Source organism: Hemitrygon akajei, chromosome 23 (genome assembly GCF_048418815.1).
Source record: "Hemitrygon akajei chromosome 23, sHemAka1.3, whole genome shotgun sequence".
NCBI classification, from domain to species: domain Eukaryota; kingdom Metazoa; phylum Chordata; class Chondrichthyes; order Myliobatiformes; family Dasyatidae; genus Hemitrygon; species Hemitrygon akajei.
In genome coordinates, this window is record NC_133146.1 from 52,129,226 (window position 1) to 52,154,941 (window position 25,716).

The 25,716-nt window shown below is 41.2% G+C and overlaps 1 protein-coding gene across 2 annotated transcripts in view; it reads left to right on the forward strand.

The window, feature by feature from the left end:
• cpxm2 (carboxypeptidase X (M14 family), member 2) overlaps positions 1-25,716 on the forward strand; it is a 185,581-nt gene that overhangs the window by 81,359 nt on the left and 78,506 nt on the right. For both annotated transcript variants that reach the window (XM_073027631.1, XM_073027633.1), the window contains exons 5-6: positions 10,579-10,663; positions 16,347-16,497. In XM_073027631.1, coding sequence (XP_072883732.1) covers positions 10,579-10,663; positions 16,347-16,497 — 236 coding nt within the window. The remainder of the gene's footprint in view (positions 1-10,578; positions 10,664-16,346; positions 16,498-25,716) is intronic.

Below are 25,716 nucleotides of genomic sequence, written 5' to 3' on the forward strand. Positions count from 1 at the left end.
GTGTCAGGGTTGGAAGCGAGGGACAGGCTGGTTCAGCTTGGGTTTACTCTGTGCTGGTCTGAGTCACCTGGCATTGTGAAGTTCAGTTCTGAATGCTGTTTGCTTGCCTTTATGTTTGCATGATCTGTTTCTGACTCTGACTTACCAACTTAATGTTTGATGGATTTGATAAAAACATTGTGATCTTTCAGCTGCTCCCGTTGCAGAGGTCAATTTTCACCGACACAGAGCTGGTAAAAGCATTTGAGGACAGTTCACATCTAGAGAAAGGTCCTCCCTGAGGAAAGTCTATTTTGTGTGGTCAGAGTGCTTTAAAAATGTGCCAAAAATGCCGAGATTTCGCACCAGGCCATGGCAGTTAATTGAAAGTAGGAAACTCACTGATGTGTTACAAGCAGCTGTAAAACATTTGATGGAATATTATGTGTCACCTGAAGTCTCTCAGCTACTCGTTGGTGTAGTGTGGAGGTGATAATGGATTGGGTTGCTTGGTTTACTTGGAGATTAAATGACATAAGTGTGCAGTTATGGACCAAGTTGTGGAGGATCAGACACTGAAATGGATGAACAGTTTACTGACAGTTAATAAGAGCTGCATTAGAATGAAAGGAAATACAGTCAATGTTAGGCTAACAGGGTCATTAGCTGAACTCTCAGACTGAAAGCTAGCACTGACACTGCAGCTCGGAATCAGAAACTGAACACTGCTCCTTTACCGTGTCAATCTAAACTGTAGTCTTCTTCCCAGAAGAGGGATGAAGGTAGTCAGGGAGCATAGACCTTTGGCTAAGTCTCAGTAAGACTGAAATGAGGGAGGGAGTTGAAAATGCAATGTAATGCTAATTATCTAGAACGTGCATGCTCAGGAGCGCGATTGCAGAACCTGCTCTGCAGCCCACCAGCAAGGGTGCACAGTCCCTACGGTAGGATCCGTGGTTGTGGCATTATGACTGTGAAGAGCATTCAGGACAATTGTTCCTCTGAAAGAGAGATCCCCGTTACTCAAATCAGGGATATCTCCCTGGGTCACCCTCTAATAGTCAGGGCAGGGACGTCTCCCCGGGAGCATTCACCATCCTCATGCTTCTCTTGCTGCTTCTGGTCCACGGCATCTGCTTCCTGGTCTTCTGCCTCCGGATCCTTTCTGTTCGCCCGGCACCAGGTACTGTCTTCTGCAGAATGCCTCACACTACTCTACAATGTCCCAAAGGTGGAGGGATCTCCTCTTCTAGAGACAGACAACATGCTTCAACATTATCCTCACGTTCATACATTGTGCATGAAATCTGGCTGCTGCCCTCATCGTGATGTACATTCTGTGTGACCAGGCAATTCCCCAGCAGTTACACCGAGGACTTGCTCCAAGTTGGGCTGTTTCGATTCAGTGGCATCTGCCCAAATATGTAGGGAATATGTCCTGCCTGAAAAAGACAAGGGCAGTCTGGCTGTTAACCACCCAGACAGTCAACTCTCAGTCATTTACAATGTAATGGGAAGTATCATTGATAGCAGCACCCACTCAGTCTGCTCACAAATACCCACAGCATTTAGACAGTGGGAACGTTTCTATGAATGAAGATAATGTCTACACCCAGCGGGTGCCTGTGGGAAGTTAGTAACACTGGCCAATCCTAGTGTCAACAATTCTTCACTGAGATAGCAAAAATAATGTCATTCCTGAATGAGGACAGACTTGCTGACCCCTCTGCGATGAATAGCAAGACTGGAACGCTCAACATGATCCAGAGGCCAGAGAGTCGAGAATAATTGTGACCTTACCCTCCATAGGGAGAACAGTCCAGGACGAGAATGTAGCTGAGGATCGTCCCCCGAACATCACATCTCAGTTACTGCCGTCCTTAGAAAACTGTTCACTAAGTGGATCTACGCAGAACCTGGCCTCTCTGAAGACTGTTTATACATAGGGTCTTCACAGATGGAAGTTTTCTGTGCTGTCTGCCCCTATATCCTGACCTTTCCTTAGCTGCTTACAGCTTCCATCCCAAAGCCTTCAGTAGGGTATGTTATTGCAACTGCAGATGCCTGGCCTTATTTCAAGATCGACGCAGTTTCATTCGGAAACAAATTAGTTTGGGTAAAATCAATCCGGTATCACACATAACTGAAGGAGGCGGTGCTACGTGATCCAGTTTCTAGGTACTCGTTATTTATCTGAGTCCATTTAGCAATAATCTGCCTCCGCTTCTCCCAAACAACATTGTGGGTGTACTCTCCCTGTTGCAGGGGCAGAGTTCGAAAGACCACCAGCCACCCTCAAAATCTGGAGAGTCAATTGATAACATGTGATGGCGGTGGGAATTTTGGATTAAAAAAAAAGCTTAATTATCTTAAGTGCTTAGAGCCCTTGAACACTCATTTAATGAAATTATGAATATTGCTTTAGCCTTCGAATTTAGAGAGGAAGGCAAGATTCTGGCAAAAGAAGTTGAGGGAGGCTGGCCACCTGTGCACTTTAATAAGTGCTGTGGCTTCTAAACAGCTTATTCAGTGGCAGAATGATTGCAGCCACGAGACATCCATCACTTCACATGAGATAAATTTTTTACTACAGTCAATATATATCCCTGGCCTATTGGTCTCACCTCAGTAACACCAATAAATTCTGGATGGTACTTCTTAACCTTATTAATTACTTGATTGATTTAGACAGAGCAGGCGAAGGATTGTGTTCCCTTAAGGTTAGGGGCTGTTAGAGTGAGAGCGATTGATAACATCACTGGCATCTTGGTTACTCTTTACAGTCTGTCACCTCTGGGCATTTAGTTGTATTGCATCGCACGTTCACTTGCTACCATGAAAAGGAGTGCTCGTTTAGGATTCTGAGTGATCTGTGCGGTGCCCAGCCCCTGTCACAATGCTTTCTTTCCATGTCTATCAGCGCAGTGATACCTCCTGTCTGTTGGAACTCTTATAGCGGGACCAAAACGTTGAGGTTTATATGTATAATGACACATTCTCCTTTAGCTCTCATTGACAAACTTCTACAGATGTGCAGTGGAGAGTGTGCTGACCGGCTGCATTACAGCCCCGTATGGAAACACCGCTGCCTTTGAACGGAACATCCTACAAAAGGTAGCGGATTCAGCCCAGTCCATCACGGGTAAAGCCCTCCCAACCATTGAGCACATCTACATGAAACTCTGTCGTAGGAAAGCATCATTAGAGCCCCTCACCACCCAGGCCATGCTCTTTTCTCACAGCTGCCAACAGGTAGAAGGTACAAGAGACTCAGGGCTCATCACCAGGTTCAGGAACAGTTACTACCCCTCAACCATCAGGCTCTTGAACAAAAGGGTTAACTACACTTACTTGCCCATCCATTGAGATGCTCCCACAACCAATGATCGAACTCAAAGGACTCTTTATCTTGTTATTCTATGTTCTCGTTATTTATTGCTATTTATTTATATTTGTATTTGCATAGTCTGTTGCCTTCTGCACTCTAGCTGATCTTTCGTTGATCTTGTTATAGTTACTATTCTATAGATTTGCTGAGTATGCCCATGCGAAAATGACATAAGACCATAAGTCAAATGAGCAGAAATCGGCCATTCAGCCCATCAAGTTTGCTCCGCTATTTCATCATGAGCTGATCCAATCTCCCCTTTAGTCCCAATCCCCCGCCTTCTCACCTTTGATGCCCTGACTACTCAGATACCTATCGATCTCTGCCTTAAATACACCCAATGACTTGGCTCCACTGCCGCCCATGGCAACAAATTCCATAGATTCACCACCCTCTGGCTAAAAAATTTTTTTTGCATCTCTGTTCTGAATGGGCGCCCTGCAATCCTCAAGTCATGTCCTCTCGTACTAGACTCCCCCACCATGGGAAACAACTTTGCCACATCCACTCTGTTCATACCTTTCAACATTCGAAATGTTTCTATGAGGTCCCCCCTCATTCTTCTAAACTCCAAGGAGTACTGTCCAAAATACATATATGTATTTTGATAATAAAATTTACTTTGGACTTTGAACTTTGCTGTATCCCTGGCTGAGACCAACTAAAATTGTCACATTTAATAGTACAAGTCCGGGTTTGCTGTTGTTTATAGCATATTAAGCAGGAAAGCAGATAGACCGATGCCCAGTCCATAAGCTGTGCTTAAGCAACCCATGTCTTTGAAAACTTGGGTCGTGCAGTGAGATCAAGCTGATCACAACTTGTATTGCAATTATTTTTGCTCCATTCAAGGGATGTGGGCTTCATTGGCTGACCCAGAATGTAATTTCCTATCCCTAGTTGTCCTTGAGAAGATAGTAACAAGCTACCTTCTTGAACCACTGCAGTGTTGAGGTGTGAGTTTGCTTAGAGTATTGTTTAGGAGAGAGCTTAGGGATTTTGACCAGTGACAGCGAAGAAACAGCAGAATCGGAAGCAGGTTTAATATCACTGGCATTTGTCGTGAAATTTGTGGTTTTGCGCCAGCAGCACATTGTAATACTGAATCATAAAGATCTATAAATTACAATAAGTATGTATTGTATATAAAAATACATTGAAGAAGTAGTGGAAAAAGAGAAGAAACGTATTGAGGTAGTGTTCATGGTTTCACTGTCCACTCAGAAATCTGATGGCACAGGGGAGAAACTGCTCCTGAAACATTGAGTGTGTGCCTTATGACTCTTGTACATCTTGCTTGATTGTAGCAATGAGAAGAGGGCATGTCCTGGATGATGGGGGGCGTGGTGGTGCCGTTGGATTGTACTTAATGATTGATGCCGTGTTTTTGAAGCTATCCTCAATAATGGGGAGGATAGTACCATCATGAAGGAGGCTGAGTTGGCAACTTACGTCAGCTCTTTCCAAGCCTTTGCAGTGGATGCTCCGCTCCAGATAGTGATGCAACTGGTTAGAATGCTGTCCGCGGTACTCCTGTAGAAATTTGTGCATGCCTTTGGTGACCTGCAGCAGATAGGAAAAGCAATATACAGTATTTCCGGGTCAGAATGGTGTCTGCCTTGGAAGGCAACTTCCAGGTAGTGCCGAGTGTTCCTTAATTTGACCTGACAATTGTAGCTTATTCTGAATAGGCAGTTTTGCAGAAGGAAGAGTCCAGTAGGAATAGAAAAGTCAGCAGAAAGTACACACTTTCCGAATTGTGCCTTAATTGGAAGTGTATCTTCCTGCCTTGGGGTATCGTAATATCTTTGACATTTCATGGTAGAAGTGGTGCGTTATAGTTTGTTTTACATATGAAAGTTCTAAATTTTAATTTAGAGAAGAGGAAATTTACATATATTTAGATTCAGTCAGCCATCCCCTCTTGTAACTATTTCTGTCTTTATAATAGTGTAATGGTTTTCCTCCTTGCTTTAAAGAAGCATTAGTCTGCTTTCACATTTCCCAAAGGCGCAATGTCCATTCACGTTCTCCTGTTCATGGGACATTCTTCACCTCCTCACAGATCTAGGAAACATATGATCCCCTTGAACTCTATGAAATAGAGGGCAAGCTATATCAGTTTTGCAACCCTAAAAACTTTAAATGCAGTAAGAGTTGGATCATGCACCTTATTCAATCATCAGGTCACTCTGGAGGTCCTAGGTAAAAAATATTAACATAGCAGCACGGGGTGTGTGTAAGATACCTGCTTTAAGCTATGACATGAAAATTGTAAAGGCTATGAATTCTCTTTTGATGGACAACATCCCATGCACCATCAATCTACAGGCCATGACATTCAGGGACTTGGGTTATATTAATACTTTTTGTGACTGTATGGGTCATTTTATGTGTTATATGTGCCTTATGCTGTTTTTGACTGTTGGTACTGTAATTATATCTTGGCCCCATAGGAATGCTGTTCCATTTGGCAGTATTCATGTGTATGGTTGAAAGACAATTAACCTTGAACATGAATTTGAACTTGAACTCACTGGCCTCTTAATGTCTTTTTTGTGTAGAAAATTCTGTGTTGAAAACTTTAATTCAAGCAGAAGGTACATTATTGTCCATAATTTAAAATAATGAGTGACAGTGCAAGGATACCACTAAATGAAAAGTGCCACAACTGATTAAACTGTCTCAATGTTACGACTTTCTAAGTTGACAGTGATCCTTAGTCAAGAGTTTGGCCATGACCTGTGCTCTGGAAGCCATAAACAAATTAGTTGTGTTCCAATCAAGTATAGTTGCTTTAGATTACACGTTGTTCCTTTATCCCAATAGTAATGCTCAACGGTACATCCCGTGATTAATGTTGCTATGACCTCATTAGGATGGTTCTTGGAGAACAATGACAGTTTGTAGGAAAGAAACACCATTATTTCTGATCTATCCACAGACATGTCAGGAAATGTAGAGGAGGCTTGACCCATACACAGAGCAGCGGAGATAATTTTGCATTGAGTGATCACTGCAAAATTGCATTGAGTGATCAATTGCAAAATAATAAGCCACAAGGGGCCACAAAATGAGACAGAATGAATCTTAACATAACAAGGCAACAAGGTAACCTTTACTTCCTTAGGAGTTTCTGGAGATTTGGCATCTAAAAGTTTGAAAACTTCTATAGATGTTCAGCGGAGAGCATTCCCTCTAATTTGTAGTGACCAGTATGCACAAAAATCTTGTGCTGTGTCATTTTTTGCCCAGTGACACAGTGTGTGTGCACTGAATTTTTAAGTGGAAGTAAACCTGAAGCTATTCTAAGAATAATAAACTAACAAGTCCAGTTTGTTGTTCACTGTTTAAAAGAAATATAGTAATACACATCAATAAGTATTATGTCTTATAGACTATAAAACAGCATGTAAAAATCTAAATTTTTTCATATATTATTAAAGTTGTTTGAAATGGTCAAACAAAACTTGTAAAATTACAAAGCTTGCTGAAAAATTTCCAGCACAGATTTTATAGCTTAATTACATAAGAGGCATAAAGTTGAACAAGATAATGAACATATTTAAGTTGCTTAGTCATTTTTTCTCCCTCCTGTCTTTGGCGTTTGTCTGCTCTTTGTAAACTCTGTCAGGACTAATAAATAGCTGACTATTTATTGCACAAGCAAACTTCAAACTTGCAGATGAAAACACACATCTCTGCGATCAGAAGGTATGTTTATCAGAGCACGTACTTAGCGGTTTCACTCTGCCTTCTCGACTTCCAGGTAGTCGAAGACAGTGTTTTAATTTGATAAATATTCACCAAAAGAGTTTCATCTGTCCAAGATGCAATAACCCAGGACATTTTGACTGAAAAATGGCATATCCCAGCGTCAAAAAAAGATAGCACTGGTCTTTGGGCTGTAGAATTTCCACACGCCTGCACAGTGACAACTGCAAGTATGCAAGGTCTGCTACCAGCTGCAGAGTGATATATTATAAGAACTAAAAGCAGGCTAGGTGATGAAATCTGGCTAATATGTCAAAACTTGAAATATGACTTTAATATGTTGAAATATAGTTAAAATGCCATTGAGGTAGAGGGTGACAACTTTTTGTGTGCAGTTTAAGTTCCTTTGTGCACTAGTAGCAAAAGATGTGTGCGTGCACACATCCTAGAGAGAACATTGGTGGAGGGTATGTTGATTGCGTCACAGCCTGGTATGGAAACACCAATGCCCTTGAATGGAAAATCCTAGAAAAAAGCAGTGGGTGTGGCCCAGTCCATCATGGGTAAAGCCCCACCACAACTATTAAGCACATCTACATGAAACACTGTCGTAGAAAAGCAGCATCCATCATCAGGGATTCCCACCAGACAGCACACACTCTCTTCTCGCTGCTGCCATCAGGAAGAAAATCTAGGAGCCTCAGGACTCACACCACAAGGTTCTGGAGCAGTTATTACTCCTCAACCATTAGACACTTGAACCAAAGATGATAACTTCACCCAACTTTACTTTACCCATCATTGACATGTTCCTACAATGAATGGACTCACTTTCAAAGACTTCATTTCATGTTCACAATATTTATTGCTTATTTTTTTTTTAATCATTTCTTTCCTTTTGTATTTGCACAGTTTTTGTCTTCTGTTCTCTGGTTGAACAGGAAAGTTGGGTGGTCTTTCATTGCTTCTGTTATGATTATTCTGTAGATTTAATGAGTATGCCAACAAGAAAATGAATCTCAGGGTTGTATATGGTGACATATATAGTATGTACTTTGATAATAGATTTACTTTGAACTTTTTAGCTGAAGGCTAGGAACTACTGGTTGAATGGTTGAAACTGACTGGTTTGTATGGGTGAACAAGGACTGTGGATGAAAGTTGGGTTTAAATAGGCTGCAGGTGATGAGTTTGAAATGAATGACATGTCTCCTGTTAGCTGGATTGAGACTGGTAGGTGCCTGCCTGCCAATACTGCTTTCCTGTTGTTGCTAAAATTACTCCCAGATGCGCTACATGCGAATCCTGACTGCAGTATGCATCATTCTTAACTTAAATATTTTTACAGGAAATATTAGACTCTAAATTAGGCTACATCCACACTAGACCGGATAAATTTGAATACGCTGGTTTCGCGTAAAAACGATAGGCGTCCACACTATGCGTTTTTGAAAATATCTCTTTCCACACTGAAAGGGAGATTTTGGCGAATCTCCTCCTCCTGCGCATGCGCAGGACACATCTACCGAAAACAAGCGACGTGTTTGGTGTTGAATCTCGCTCTGAAAGTGCGCGTTTGTGTAGTTACAGACTAGAAAAACTTAAAACGATGGACAGCTGTTGGCTCTCGTGCAGGAGAACTTAAAACTAAAAAAAACAAATACTGGAGCATATGGCGGCAACTGACAGGGAGTTCACGGACAGATTGACCCGGCTGATGACGAACATTGAAAAACTGACTAACTCTGTTGCATTAATAAAGCACCTTGTTATATGTATAAAACATGTCTGTGTCAGTGTTATCACGAGGAAATCTGCAGATACTGGAAATTCAAACAACACACACAAAATGCTGGTGGAACACTGCAGGCCAGGCAGCAACTATAGGGAGAAACACTGTCAACGTTTCGGGCTGAGACCCTTCGTCAGGACTTCGAAGGGTCTCGGCCCGAAACGTCGACAGTGCTTCTCCCAATAGATGCTGCCTGGCCTGCTGTGTTCCACCAGCATTTTCTGTGTGTTGCATCAGTGTTATCTTGTATTTCCATACAATGTTACATTAGGCCGTTACACATCTATTGTCAGAGAATTGCTTGCATAAATAGGCAAACCACCTTCATACGAGCAAGGACAGAAAACAGGGCAAAGTGAGTATACTTATTTATTCAGTAAGTTATGGGTCAAAGTATTTGGTGAGTACATTTCTAACTCTTCTGGCTTCAGTCTCCTTGCCGTCTGTTCTGAAATTGTTAGGTTGCGTTCAAGAAAATGAAATAGCGCGCTGCTGTCTGATAGCGTTTTCAGAAGTCTCCGGTTACTCCATCCACACTGATCTGCCCGAGCAGCGTTTTCAAAAATAACCCACCCTGGAAAGCGTTTCTGAAAAGCTCCGGTTTCGGGGGACGAAAACGTCGTTTTAGTGTGGACAGAGGGTAAAAACGAAGAGAAAAAGCTTTGGTTACGGATTTATCCGGCGTAGTGTGGATGCAGCCTTATTCTTCTGCAGTTTGACAATGATTTGCATTTGTTGTTGCAGAGAGCATGTTTAAATAACCAGTATAAATGGATGATTTGAAGTGAGTTTAAAGACAGCATTCACTCTCGTTGTAACTTGTTTCACATATTTGATAGGTTTTCTTGTACTACAGATGCAACTCCAGATGTGAAAAACAAATGAAATGCAGTTACCTGTGGATCTTCTTTCTGCATCTATTCTGCATTTCTTGCAGAAGGTAACAGTACTGAACCAGGAAGAGGGTGAGGAATGACAGATTGACAAGAAAAGCAGTTGAAGCAACATCTAAGAGGATGTTAAGCTGTTTTCAATGATCAAAGATTTAAATAATTGCACTTCATAATGATATGATGAGGAATTCAGTTATATCACATATTAATCACGTCCAAAGTACATTAAGTAGTATTACATACAATCTATACAGGCAATGCTTAGTTATTAAGTTTTGACAGAAGCGCATCACATTCAACAGATAGCAACAGAGAAGCAAAATAATGTGAATATTGACAATAGGAAATGCCTGAAATGCTTAGCTATTCAAGCAGTATTTGTGGAACAGGAAATTGGGTGAATGTTTAAAGTCAACAACTTCACATCATGATGATTAAGCGATATCTGCAATAAAATAACCAAACATCTCTGTTCAAATGAATTAAGTGTTCATATCCTGTTTCCTAACAAAAACAGTCTGCATCATATCTGCAGGTTTTATCAAAATGCTCTTTCGAATGCAATTGATATGTCTTTGTTGAGAGAGTTTCTGGGAGAACAGATATCACCTTTGATGTACAATCTGTACTACAGATTAAAATTGCCTGCCTACCCTTGTGTTGGTATGGAAAAAGTTATTGCGTGTTTTCTTATAATCAACTCTCTTTCCTTTACATTAAATTTCATTATATTTAAATTAAAGAAGGAAAAAGCTGGAAACATCAGGAAGTCCAAGAAAATATCTTATTGATTGGATTTTTCCCCATTGCAGGAGTGACTGGGTGACATCATACAGTGTTTTGTTGAGCAATGACAGCTATAGTTGGGTCACTGTTAAGAATGGATCAGATGATATGGTGAGTGACAATATTCTGAATTAATTTTTAGGTGTAAAGGTAGAAAAACTACCCAAAGTTGTGTCGAACTAATGTAAATTAAAGGTAATTAGCATATACAAAACATAAATGTGAAAGAAAGGAATGACTCATTTTGTGTAATATTCATTGGGGAAACACTGAATTGTGAAGGAATCTTCTTCCTATCAGCTTCTCATCCAGGTGTTGTGCATTTAATATATCAGCAATATTTGAATAAGATTGCAAATATATTGCTAGATTAAGCATCCTTTGTTGTTTAAATACTAATTATGGTTATATTGCACTAAGTATGTGAGTGGAAAATGTTATCACGCCACTGCATCATTTATGCGCACCTCATTTAAAGTAAAAACAAACTAAGACTTGTTTTCCTAGGCTCCCATCTTTTTCTTGCAATTAGTTTTAAGTTTTCGAGTTACAAAACATAACAGTGGCGATGAGGACGTTTTAAACTAACCTGATATGACTAACCACCTACTGAAGTACAGTGAGACATTCAGGATAAACAAAAAAAGCACAGCAAGGAATGGTTAAGTTTTTTAAAAACCCCTGGAGAGAAACAGTTAATTTTTTTTTTAAAGTGTAGCATATCGGGAAGACAAAATAAATGGAAGAGAAAAAGCTAAAAGGTCAAATTGCAGTTTCAAAACGAGCACTAATCTGCATGCTGTTGATGAAAGATCTGATAATGATGAGAGAGACACAGGACTGAGTAGTTTTGAGATTTACAATGTGAAAACTAATAAGGGACAAGCAATGTGGCTTACACCAGAATTGAATGGTAAATTAAATAAAATGGAATTGGACACTTGCTCAGCTGTAACAGTCATTCCACAAAATGAGTCTGAACAGCATTTGAAAGATAGTGAACTGAAGCCTGCAGATATACAACTAAGAACATACAATGGAGAAAAGATAACTCCTGTGGGAATGACATTTGTAACAGTGAAATACAACAACCAACATGTTTGTAAATGTAGAAACAGGAGGGCTAGTGTTCTGGAGCATGATTGGTTGAGACAACTACAACTTGATTGGAGATCCATCCACCATTTACACAGCACATCCCCTGTAATAGAGTCAACTGAAAGTAAATTAAGAAAGGTACTAGATGATGCCACAGCTGTCTCCATGCTGTACACCATGAATCAATGCCCAACAGGAAGCAAGCAGGTGCTGGTGCTACCTTTAGACCAAGAAAGGACCGTAATGTGCGGTGGATCGTGAAAATGACAAAAGCCTTGCTCAGCCTACAACAGCTTTTGTAGGCAATATGTCTCAGAAAGCTTGTGATGTGTTAATCAGATAGCTACTTGCAAAACCTGGCTTGGTTTTGAGCTGGAAGAGACTTCAAGGAGCTTCAGGAAAATCACAAGCGTTTATTTTTTCTTGAGTGTTATGAACCAGAGTCTACTCTGTGACCTTTTTGGACACCTTAATGTCCATTAAGGTTATTACATGAACTTTAAGTGGAAGATTAAAAAGCTGCTTGTAAAAGTAGATGCAAAGGTCGAAGTCCTGTTGAATGAATGGAAAGTCAGTGGAGTCAATGGAGACATGAAAACAGAGGATTCGTCAGATAATGTGAATGAGAAGATGAAGAGCACAGTTCAAATCACTAAGGTGGGTAATATAAGGATTAAAATAAGAATATTCTAGTAAACTATATGCACCTTCCCAAGACCGAGAGGCACGTCCTAGAAAGAAAAAAAAGGAAAAGAAAGAGGAGGATGACATAGGTGCTCTGGAAAAGGAAGAGGATAAATGAGACCTAATTTCTCGAGAAATTAGCAAAGTCAGATATACTCCCAAGAAACTAGAAGGAAAAGGACGGCAAGAATAAAAATGTCAAGAAGTTGAAAAAGAGAGAAGAGATGGAGAGAAAGAATGAGTGGGAAAGAGAGAGATGTGAAAGAGAGAAGGAACGTGAGAAAGAAGAAGAGCGGGCACAAGAGTATGAGCGGGGTTGGGACCGTGAGCGAGACTGTGATAGGGGTCATGAAACAACCGAAGATGAGGAAAGTGGGTATGGTCGAGAACAGTATAAAGAGAAAGAAGGAACCGTGAGAGAAGCAAGGATCAAAGTCGATTTAGAGAGAAAAGTAGAAGAAAATTTGCCAGAGCTGTCAGAACCATTCCTTGTAGTCTCAGAAATGAGAGAGAATCTGCAGATGCTGGAAATTCAAACAGCACACACAAAATGCTGGAGGAACTCAGCAGACCAGGTAGCATCTATGGAAATAAGTACAGTCGACATTTCGGGCCGAGATAGGGTGAGAGAAAGAAAAGGAGATGGGGAATGGTGAAGGGGAGGGCGGGGGGGGGGGGGGCATGACTGGAAGTTTGAGAAATCGATAGGTATACCATTAGGTTGGAGGCTACCGAGACAGAATACAAGGTGTTGTTCCTCCAACCTGAGTGTGGCCTCATTGCAACAGTAGAGGAGGCTGTGGATTGATGTATCAGAATAGGAGAGGGAAGTGAATTAAAATGGGTGGCCACTGGGAGATCCTCTGCTTCTTCTGGCAGACAGAGAGTGGGTGCTCAGCAAAGCCGTCTCCCGATCTACGCCAGGTCTCACTGATGTACAGGAGGCCACACAAGGAGCACCAGACACAGTGTATGACCCCAACAGGTTCCTTCCAGGTGAGGCGACACTTCACCTGTGACTGTTTGGGGCCCTGAATGGTAGAGGGAAGAGGTGTAGGGGCAGGTGTAGCACTTGTCCCACTTGCAAGGGTAAGTGCCAGGAGGGAGAACAGTGGGGAGGGATGAAAGGACAAGGGAATCACATAGGAAGCAATCCCTGCAGAAAGCAGGAAGTGGGGGGAAAGATTAATGGTGGGATCCCGTTGGAGATGGCAAAAGTTCCAGAGAATTATGTGCTGGATGCAGAGGCTGGTGGGGTGGTAGGTGAGGACAAGAGGAAGTATATTTTAATCTTTATATACAGTAGATTTTGCATTGAATGGGGAATGTAAAAGGATGGTATTGTGGAAACTTGCAATTGGGCAACAATTGCTTTTTTCAAGGGGTTCACAAGGTAGTCTACAGAGCCTATGGCATGGACTACATTACTGCCAGGTGCAAAAAAAAAAAAAAGATGGTTTTAATTTACAGAGGACTGTTTGAGAGAAACAGGAGGAGACCATCGAGCAGAGCCATCAAAGGATTGTGATTTCATGTGGTGGAGATTGGGAATTGTGGGCTCCCGCTACAGGGATGCAAGTTACGATTAGCTAGATGAGCTGGGTAGTTAGCTGGGAGGGGTGAAAGGGATGTTTGTAATATAACGATATAATGGGTGTCAGTCGGTTGGAGAAGGGATCCTCAGCAAATTAGTGACAGGTCAGTAGACGGATAGTAGATTAATGGATTTGGCTGGATGGCCGATGATTGTGTACGTGTGTGTGAGAGAGAGAGAGAGAGAGAGAGAGAGAGAGAGAGAGATTGTATGTACCTATGTAGGGGAGGAACCTGAGGAAGAGCTATATAATTTTACTTAAAGAAAACTTACTCAATGTGGGTTCCCAGCACAATAATCCTGGCTTGCAAGTCCTCTTTAAGTGTTCAAGAACATTGCCAAGGACTGCTTCTTCAGGAGTGGCCCAGCCACCTGTTTTCCTCCATGCAATGGTACATCAGACACGCGAGAAAGCTCAGAAGCTGAGTCTCAACCTTTATGGAAGTTGTAGGGCGTGCATGATTTTTCTTTGAGATCAATGTCATAGTATAATTAAATCACATAACCGCAAGTGCATGAGATTATATCTAATTGCTCTGCAGTAATTCCTAGTTCAGATGTGGAAAATGGACATCTTTTCAACCTTTGCAAAAATGGTTGTTGGATTAGTCTCCTCAACATTCTGCTAACTCTCTTCAATTTATTGGAAGTGGAATTTCCTTCAGAGGATGGAAATGCTGAACAAACAATAAGATTATTGATTCCTCCTTCTAACCGTCTTCTGAGGAGTAAAGTGAAAGTCTGCTTATAAACCACATGTTAAAACATCAGCTTCATGTTTCAGTGGGAGGAGGTTGTCATGGACTGTTTAGAAATGTAATGTTGAGAGAAAATACCAAAAAGATCTTGTTTGCAGGTTGTTTTGAATGTAGTTGTTCTTTTAAAAATATAAGTCATGTGTAGGTCTTACTGTAATATACAATACTCTGTAGAAGTCTTAGGTACATATTGAATATATAGGTTACATGGTCAGCACAGCATTGTGGGCCGAAGGGCCTGTAATGTGCTGTAGATTTCTATGATTCTATGATATAGCTATGATGTCTAAGACTCTTGCACAGTACTGCACTGATTTTATGTATTGCATTGTATTGCTGCCACAAAAAAAAACAAATCTTATGACGTGAATGATGATAAATCTGATTCTGATATGGGTCTCTATTGTGGACTGAGAGTGGGAAGGGGCAGGGAGAAAGGGGAAGGGAGAGGGGAGGGAGTGGGAAGCATCGGAAAGACATTCTGTAATGCTCAGTAGATCAATTGCTTGAAATCAAATGTCCTTAGCCTGTGTCTCAGGGCTGGCTGTGTCTGCACCCATGCTATCCCCCCACCCTAGCACACCCTCTCTGCCACCTGTCTCACACTCCTCCCACAGTGCTCCATCCTTGTCGTTCCCAACATCCTTTGTTCCTGCCAGATTTGCAAACTTGCTCTCCACTCCACGTTGACAAATACAGTACTGTGCAGAAGTCTTAGGTCCCTAGATGTATAATATGTGCTTAAAAATGTTGCACCGTACTGTACCAATATAATTTATGATAGGATTCATAATTAGCAGAAGCACCCCTATAAATAATTTACTAAATGCAATGTCTTATTTTATCCTTCTTTTAGCCACATCAGAAAAGAGAAGTTAAACTGAGGGATTGGTCTTACTTGCAAAGTGTCATTCCTTAAAAATAATTGAAGTCCATTTTTTCAAATTAGTTTCGAAAGTAGATTTTAAGCATGTTGTGATTTTATAGTTTCAGCCTTAATACAAAAATTGCGGTGTACTGCCAAAAAAAGTTAGTTAAATATTATAGCTTACAGTATTTATTTTCTCGTTTGCTGTCCAAGAAATTTATTTCAGTGTACTGGGCTGCTGAACTTCTAATTGGCATCTCATTTGCTGGAAGCCAGAGATCCCCTGGAGTTGACACCAGCATAAAACTGGCCTCCACACCAGAGAGATTACTAGAGCTTTATAGCAGCTTTCTTCAAGGTCAGAAGCAAGCCATATCACTACAGCAGTTGATGCAAATTACTTGGATCATTATGTCATTCTTTGGGGGAATACCTTCACGATTGCAAATTATCCATGAAGTGGTAACTTCTAAAATCAAAATTGGTTCAGCAAAGTCTTGTGATGGGGACTTCCCCTGGAAATTAAGGTATCTTTAACAGTGATGAACAGTCCAGTGTCTGCTAACGATACCAATACATCCATCATTTGCTGAACTGGAGAAATCGTGAGAGCTTTGACCGGTCCACAGCAGGCGGAAAAGAATTTTCACTCTAGGAAGCTGGATCATAATCATAAGACACATCTGTTACAGTTGCTTTCGGCTACATACTGTTGCAGTTTATTACAGATTTCAAAATGTTATGCTGCATTTTTATTCTGCTCTATTTTGGTCACTCATTTTATCTTCTCAGATATTTCCAGCGAATCAAGAGAAAGAGATTCCTGTACTGAACGAGTTCCCTGCTCCAATAGTTGCTCGTTTTATTAGAATAAATCCTCGTAGTTGGCACAAGAATGGAGACATCTGCATGAGAGTGGAGATCCTAGGCTGTCCCATGCCAGGTAAAACTTGGTTCTGGCGCTGTACAGTAGGTCGTAGAACTATACTTGCATGCTTTCAATTAGTAATTAAAATAATAATTTCATGGAAGAGTATAACCAAAGCATCATGCTTTGATTGACGAGGCTTTAGACTCTACATCCTATGCATGGCTATTGAAGCTGAGAGAAATATTAATCACCATCTTGCAGCAGACTTGAATGGAGGAGACCTTTGGAATTCTCTTCCTCAGAAAACGTTCAGTGTTGACATTGGCGTTATTTGGAATTCAGGATCTATGGGTTAGAAAGCAAACTTGATGAGCAGAATTACCCATGAACACTTAGAATAATGGCACAGGCCTGAGAATCATCCGGCCTACTCTTGCATCTTACATTCATAGATTGTATGATCAGATGATCCAAATTCTGTAGCCTCTTTCACTAGGACTCCTTAATCACAATAATTTTCTTGAACAGAAACTTAGTGCATCATTAGGCTGCAGCTGTAAGGATCACTAACAAACTCAAGTGCAGGAATTAGAGACTAATCAGCAAAACTAACAAAAACTCAAGCAGACTATCCATAATCCTGACAAACTGAAATCACTTCTGAAACACAGAAGAACTCGGTCTGAGCTTCACCATTCAAGGAACCACAATGACGGAGCAAAGAAGAGTTGGCATGCCCCCTGCCCCTCTGAAATACACCCTGGAGCATGTAGCAATGCAATGTATTGAAAATACCGTGCTAATTAAATGATCTCAAATTGAATAAAAATGAGAGGGAGTTTAACAATCCCCATGATCCCAAATGAGACACTTGCAAAGCAAAGTAAAAAACCTAAGCTAGTCCAAAGACAAACAATTAGACATGAAATGTAAACAATCCAAAGAACACTGCATACCTGTGAGACACTGAGAAAATACAGTCCACATCCTAACTGAAAAAAACCCAGCAGCATTGTAAAAAGCACAGTACACTTGGAGTACTGTGCTCAGTTCTGGTCGCCTCACTACAGGAAGGATATGGAAACCATAGAAAGGGTGCAGAGGAGATTTACAAGGATGTCGCCTGGATTGGGGAGCATGCCTTATGAGAATAGGTTGAGTGAACTCGGCCTTTTCTCCTTGGAGCATTGGAGGATGAGAGGTGACCTGATAGAGGTGTATAAGATGATGAGAGGCATTGTTCATATGGATAGTCAGAGGCTTTTTCCCAGGGCTGAAATAGCTGTCACAAGAGGACATATGTTTAAGGTGCTTGGGAGTAGGTACAGAGGAAATGTCAGGGGTAAGTTTTTTATGCAGAGAGTGGTGAGTACATGGAATGGGCTGCCGGCAATGGTGGTGGAGGCGGATACGATAGGGTCTTTTAAGAGACTTTTGGGTAGGTACATGGAGCTTAGAAAAATAGAAGGCTATGGGTAACCCTAGTAATTTCTAAGATAGGGACATGTTTGGCACAACTTTGTGGGCCGAAGGGCCTGTATTGCGCTATAGGTTTTTTTATGTTTCTGTGTAATGCCAGTAAACATTAAAGATAATGGAAATTATGCCAGAATTCTTATTTATGTCTCATATTCAGTTGTTTGATTAGACAGACATTCATAATGACACAGACAAAAGTTGTTAATGACTTAGCAAATATGCTTTCAGGGATTTTGTCTGTAGAAGGTACAAGATCCCTGAGACTCAAATACCAGCGCTCAGAAACCAAGAGCCAAACAAGATGATGCTGTAGGCCATTGTGTATTTTTCTTTCGCACGCCCCAATGCTTCCCACTCACATGCTCAGTGCATCATCCAGTGTAAGTGCTTGCCATTAGCTGGACTTGATGGAGTGCTGGATTTTTCATTTATAAGGGTGATGGGCTGCAATAGTGCTCTAGAAACAGTCAGATTTAGAGTGCTGAATGTCAAATCCATGAACTATGCTCTGTGACTAACAACTCTGTCATATTTCTCCACTATTCCCCTGCAGTGTTTCTGCTCTGTCCTGTGTCATAGGCATTTTGTGTAGAACTCAGCTGCTTGTACCTGGTCATCGCCTCTGTTTCTCCACGTGGACCAGCACTAACTTCCTATATCTCAGCCTAGTAACTGGAAATAATCATTCTTAAATGGAAATAATCATTTTATTTCGAAGTTCAAAGAAAATTTACTATCAAAGGACATACTGTATATGTCACCGTACACAACCCTAAGATTCACTTTCTTGCAGGCATACTCAATCAATGCAACAAGCTTAATAGAATCAATGAAAGACAACACCAACTGGGCAGCCAGCCACTGAGCAAAAGACAATAAACTGTGCAAATACAAAAAGAAAGAAAGAAATAATAATAATCCAGGATAGACAAACAGGAACATCTTACTTAATATGGTTATATGGTTTAAGATGGCGCTACCGGAAATATGTGACAGCCACTGGTAGTTCGAAACCAAAGGAATTTGATTAAAACCATTATTAATAACACTTTTGTTTTGAAGTAAGTTTTGGTAAACTATCTCCACAAACAATGAATAAGTGAGCGAAGACAAAGCTAATTTGTGGGATGTGTCCTGATGTTGCGCTGCAAAATCACTTCACTTGGAGTTGGAACCGTTCTGGTTGGAGTGAACAACTCAGAGGAGAGACGATGGGATGGAGGAGTTCTGATGCCCGTCCAACTAACCTGGGCATGAGGGTGGATCGCTCAATGCACCAAGCTGATCTGGAGAGATCGATAGTGGCTTCTTCGACAGTGAAATCCAGGTCTGAAGCAAATCGCTGGGCGGTGTGTCCAAGGCCCGGAGCGATTTGCCACGCCTAGGCCTGGATCCTAATGCGAGATACAATCCGCTGTTTGGACAATCTAAACGCCGGTCCATATTGACTGGAAAGGCAGGGGGTCAAGAGTCAGGCAAGGTTGGATCGTTCTGGGTGTCAAGCCGATTTAAAGAGGTCGAAAACTGTTTCTTCGGCAGAGAATTCTAGACCCAGAGTGATTTGCCGGTGCCAGGGCCAGATCCTAATGCGAAGTTTGGACAATTTAACCAGTGGCCCAGATAGTCTGGGGGCTTCTCTCTCTGCCACGTTAAGTCAGTAAGACTGCCCTGGCTGCTGTGCCTCATGACTACAAACTTTGCAGCCATTTGCCCTGCTAATATGATGAGTACCGACATTTTGGGCCTACTCCAGAGATTTGGATCTGAAGAACCTAATTTGGTTCAGAATGCGTTTTCTCTTTCTCTGTGGGCACTGGGGGGGGGGGGGTCGGTCTTTTTTTTAATTGGGTTATTTCGGGTTCCTTGCTTTGCGACTGCCTGTTTAGCAAACAAATCTCAAGGCTGTATAATTTATACATTCTTTGATAATAAATGCACTTTGAAACTTATAAATATAACTATTCCAAACAAACTTAACAGAAATCAGTAAGTGAAAAGAGGAAATTGAAAGACTTTGGAACATGAACAGGGTATACATTGTCCTGTTAGTAATATCTGCAACTGGTGTCATCCCAAAGACTCTACACAATAGTATTAAACAGTTAGGGCTACACAGCAATATCTGTGTAAATCTCCAGAAAGCCACAATGCTAAACACCACTAGAATAGTCCAAAAGTTCCTAGCAATTGAGAAATGAGTGTGCTTGGCTACGCCTGAACCTCAGATTTTACCAGCTTGAGCTAAGAGGAAAAAAATAAGCAATAAACATCAATAATATGAGATGAAGAGCCCTTGGCAATGATTCCATAGGTTGTGGGAACATTTCAATGAAAGGGCAAGTGAAATTGAGTGAAGTTATCCTCTTTAGTTCAAGAGCCTGATGATCGAGGGGTAATAACTGTTCCTGAACCTGGTGGTGTGGGTCCTGAGGCTCCTGTACTTTCTTCCTGATGGCAGCAGTGAGAAGAGAGCATTCCTGGGTGGTGGAGGTCCCTGATGATGGATGCTGTTTTTTTGTGACAACGCTCTGTTTGTATGGTTAGAGGTGTGGTGGGTTCTTACCTGTGATGGACTGGGCTGTATCACTATTTTTTGTAGGATTATCCATTCATGATATCAGTTTCTTTTTGTTTCTGTTCTTGTCTAATCCTTCAGTGCTTCCCTTATAAACCTTTTGCCTCTGGCCTATGTCCCTCGAGACATTGCCCACTTACTCTACAAGACCATTTGTCACCTCTCCTTGTTCAGACAAAATGCCTTTAACAACTGTTCCTTTGCCACTCATTGTCAAATAACTGGAGATTTTGACTTCATTATATAACTTGGTTTTCTTTTTATGGTCTGATGTGACTCAGAGAAAAAATATTCTGTGTGTTTCATAGAAGTCATAAAAGTCATAGGCAACGTTCCCTCTATGTTTTTTACAACTGCACGGCCAACCATTGTTCTGAGCAGAAATTTTTTACGTGGCCTGAAAACTGCATGGTAATTTAAATGTAAAAAAAATCTCAGCTGTCAGTGGGCACTGCATGGAAGGAAGAGTGGTTATAGAACACCTCAGCATAGAAGCAGACCCTTTGTCCCATCTAGTCTGTGCCATTAACTTACCTAGTCCTATCGACCTGCCCCTGAACCATAACCCGTCATACCTCTCCCATCCATGTACCTATCCAAATTTCTCTTAAATATTGAAATTGATCCCAAGTGCACCACTTGTGCTGGCAGCTCATTCCACACTCTCACCATTCTCTGAGTGAAGAAGTTCCCCCTCATGTTCCCCTGGACCATTTCTCCTTTTACCCTTAACCCATGACCTCTAGTTGTAGACTCACCCAGCCTCAGTAGAAAAGTCTGCTTGCATTTACCCGATCTTTACCACTCATAATTTTCTATATCTCCATCAAATCTCCCCACAATCTAGGGAATAAATTGTTAACCTATTTAACCTCCCTCTGGTCACACTCTTGTGTAGGGGCCCAAGTAGTTCGAGTCACATAGCTTTCTTAGTTGTGACTTTATTCCGTTCTGTGATTCTCTGATTAATTAAAGCAAACCAAAATATTCCTTACAACATGTAACAAAATTGTTGGAAGAGGATCCAATTTTATAAACAGTGAACTTTAACGTACAAGCAATAAAAGCAGATTGTATACTGACAGCTTGTTGCTGCCTAACATGATTCATTTTTACATGTTTTGAGTAAGATTTTAATGCCAATTATTACACATTTAATTTATTTATTTCATTGTATGCTCTGGTCCTGTATGTAACTAGAATCACACAGCACTCAAGAAGATTTTGCTTCATTTTGCCATGGCAATATTTTGAAAGGACCTTTCAATTAATCTGTTCTTTTGATCTTTCCCCCATAGTTCTGTCAGAGTTCTTGTTTTCATTATTTGTCCAGTGTTCTTTTAAAAGTTACAATGATTTTTTTTCTTGCTTTGCTTCAGCCAAGATATCCCGACGCATAGCAATTTTCTCATTGTGTCTTGCCTAGTGTGTTTGCCAATTAATTTTAATTTGTTTCTATAGGTTACTGCCCTGTCTACCAGTGAAAGCAATCATTCCATTTATATCCTATCAAAACACATTGGAAACCTAATAAATCTCTCCTTGACCATCTTAGCTAAAAATGAAAGCAATCGTAGCTTCTTTGGTAAATGCAAAGCAAAAAATAATACTCTGGATGTCAGAAATCTGAACGAAAGAAAAATTGAAAAACATTCATCAGGATAGGCAGCAGCCACAAAGAATGAAAAAGAGCCAGTATCACTGTTCAATACTCCTCACCATGCAAGTTACAAAACACAGTTCTTATCTCTCAACAGATCCTGCCGTACCTACTAATCAGTTTTAGCATTATTCTTTTTTCCAGATTTCAAGAAACTGACAGTTTCTCTATCTTAAACACTACAGAGTCTGTAGATGCAGGAAATCCAAAGCACATACAAACTAACACAAAATGCTGAAGGAACTCAGCAGGCCAGGCAGCAACTGTAGAAATGAATAGACAGTTGATATTTCATACCAAGACCCTTCTACTGGACATTTCTATATTAGCACATTTTGTTCTGTTAGAAATATAGAAAACCTACAGCACAATACAGGCCCCTCAGCCCACAAAGCTGTGCCGAACATGTCCTTACCTTAGAAATTACCTAGGGTTACCTTTATTTTTCTGAGCTCTATGTACTTGTCCAGGAGTCTCTTAAAAGATCCTATCGTATCTGCCTCCACCACCATCGCCGGCAGCCCATTCCACACACTCACCACTCTCTGTGTAAAAAACTTACCCCTGACATCTCCTCTGTACCTGCTTCCAAGCACCTTAAAACTGTGCCCTCTCATGCTAGTCATTCCAGCCCTGGGAAAAAGCTTCTGACTATCCACATGATCAATGCCTCTCATCATCTTATACACCTCTATCAGGTCACCTCTCATCCTCCGTTGCTCCAAGGAAAAAAGGCCGAGTTCACTCAACCTATTCTCATAAGGCATGCTCTCCAATCCAGGCAACACCTTTGTAAATCTCCTCTGCACCCTTTCTATGGTTACCACATCCTTCCTGTAGTGAGGCGACCAGAACTGAGCACAGTACTCCAAGTGGGGTCTGACTATGGTTCTAAATAGCTGCAACATTACCTCGCGGCTCTTAAACTCAATCCCATGATTCATGAAGACCAATGCACCGTATGCTTTCTTAACCACATAGTCAACCTGCGCAGCAGCTTTAAGCATCCTATGGACTCAGACCCCAAGATCCCTCCGATCCTCCACACTGCCAAGAATCTTACCATTAGTACTATATTCTGTCATCATATTTGACCTACCAAAATGAACCACCTCACACTTATCTAGGTTGAACTCCATCTGCCACTTCTCAGCCCAGTTTTGCATCCTATCAATGTCCCGCTGTAACCTCTGACAATCCTCCACACTATCCACAACACCACCAACCTTTGTGTCATCAGCAAATTTACTAACCCATCCCTCCACTTCTTCATCCAGGTAATTTATAAAAATTACGAAGAGCAGACGTCCCAGAACAGATCCCTGAGGCACACCACTGGTGACTGGCCTCCATGTAGAATATGACCCATCTACAACCACTCTTTGCCTTCTGCCAGTTCTGGATCCACAAAGCAATATCCCCTTGGATCCCATGCCTTCTTACCTTCTCAATAAGCCTTGCATGGGGTACCTTGTCAAATGTCTTGCTGAAATCCATGTACGTAACATCTATTGCTCTACCTTCATCAATGTGTTTAGTCACATCCTCAAAAAATTCAATCAGGCTCGTAAGGCACAACCTGCCTTTCACAAGGTCATGCTGACTATTCCTAATAATATTATGCCTCTCCAAATGTTCATAAAACCTGCCTCTCAGGATCTTCTCCATCAACTTACCAACCACTGAAGTAAGACTCACTGGTCTATAATTTCCTGGGCCATCTCTACTCCCTTTCTTGAATAAGGGAACGACATCTGCAACCCTCCAATCCTCTGGAACCTCTCCCATCCCCATTGATGATGCAAAGATCATTGCCAGTGGCCCCGCAATCTCCTTCCTCACCTCCCACAGTAGCCTGGGGTACATCTCATCCGGTCCTGGTGACTTATCTGACTTGATGCTTTCCAAAAGCTCCAGCATATCCTCTTTCTTAATACCTACATGCTCAAACTTTTCAGTCCACTGTAAGGCATCCCTGCAATCGCCAAGATCCTTTCCAAAGTGAATACTGAAGTAAAGTACTCATTGAGTACCTCTGCTATCTCCTCCGGTTCCATACATACTTTCCCACTGTCACACTTACTTGGTCCTATTCTCTCATGTCTTCTTGCTTTTCACATATTTGTAGAATGCCATGGGGTTTTCCCTAATCCTGTCTGCCAAGGCCTTCTTATGGCCCCATCTGGCTCTCCTAATTTCTTTCCTGAGTTCCTTCCTGCTCGCCTTATAATCTTCTAGATCTCTATCATTAACTAGTTTTTTGAACCTTTCATAAGCTCTGATTTTTTTCTTGACTAGATTTGCAACAGCCTTTGTACACCACAGTTTACTGTAGTCTACCAGGACACTACACAAATATCCCCTGAACAGCTGCCAGATTTCTTCTGTACTTTTCCCTGAGAAAATCTGTTCCCAATTTATGCTTCCAAGTTCCTGCCTGATAGCCTCATATTATGCCTTACTCCAATTAAACGCTTTCCTAACTTATCTGTTCCTATCCTTCTCTAATTCTATGGTAAAGGAGATAGAATTGTGATCACTACCTCCAAAATGCTTTCCCACTGAGAGATCTGACACCTGACCAGGTTCATTTCCCAAAACCAGATCAAGTACAGCCTCTCCTCTTGTAGGCTTATCTACATATTGTGTCAGGAAACCTTCTTGAACACATCTAACAAACTCCACCCCATCTAAACCCCTCGCTCTAGGGACATGCCAATCGATATTTGGGAAATTAAAATCTCCCGCCATGACAACTCTTTTATTATACAGATTTCCAGAACTTGTCTCCCTACCTGCTCCTTGATGTCCCTGTTACTACTGGGTCATCTATAAAAAAACACCCAGTAGAGTTATTGACCCCTTCCTTTTCTTAACTTCCACCCACAGAGAGTCCGTAGACAATCACTCCATGACTTCCTCCTTTTCTGCAGCCGTGCCACTGCAGCAGTACTATCTCTGATATATAGTGCTACGCCCCCACCTCTTTTGCCTCCCTCCCTGTCCTTTCTGAAAAATCTAAACCCTGGCACTCAAAGTAACCATTCCTGCCCCCCTGAGCCATCCAAGATTTTGTAATGGCCACAACATCATAGCTCCAAGTACTGTTACTTTGTTTTTTCTCTTCCCTGTTCTATTTACCCTTCCAGATGGATTGGCTGCCATTAACTAGGCTTTTCCCCATCTTGCAATCAACATCAATCTGTAACTTATTTTAATCTCTACCCTCTTACAAACTTTCCCTTTCTTATCCCACCCATGCCCATTCTCTGCAGAATAAACTACATCTGTTATATAAACTTCCCCAGACATTGATCTGAAACACCAACTCTTTTTTTTTTCTGTCTCCATAGATACTTCCTGAACTGTTGAGCATTTCTACTGTGTTTTGTTTTTGTTTCATAGTTGCTATGAAACACATTAGCGTTTACAGTACTAGGCAGAGGCTGGTGGAAAATGACAGTCGACAAATTTGATTTGGTATAAACTAGTTTTATCTTCACTTAACCTTCTTAATATAAGGGTCACAGATATGTGAAAAGACCACTCGGAAGAGAGTCCTGAAGTATTGTGTGAA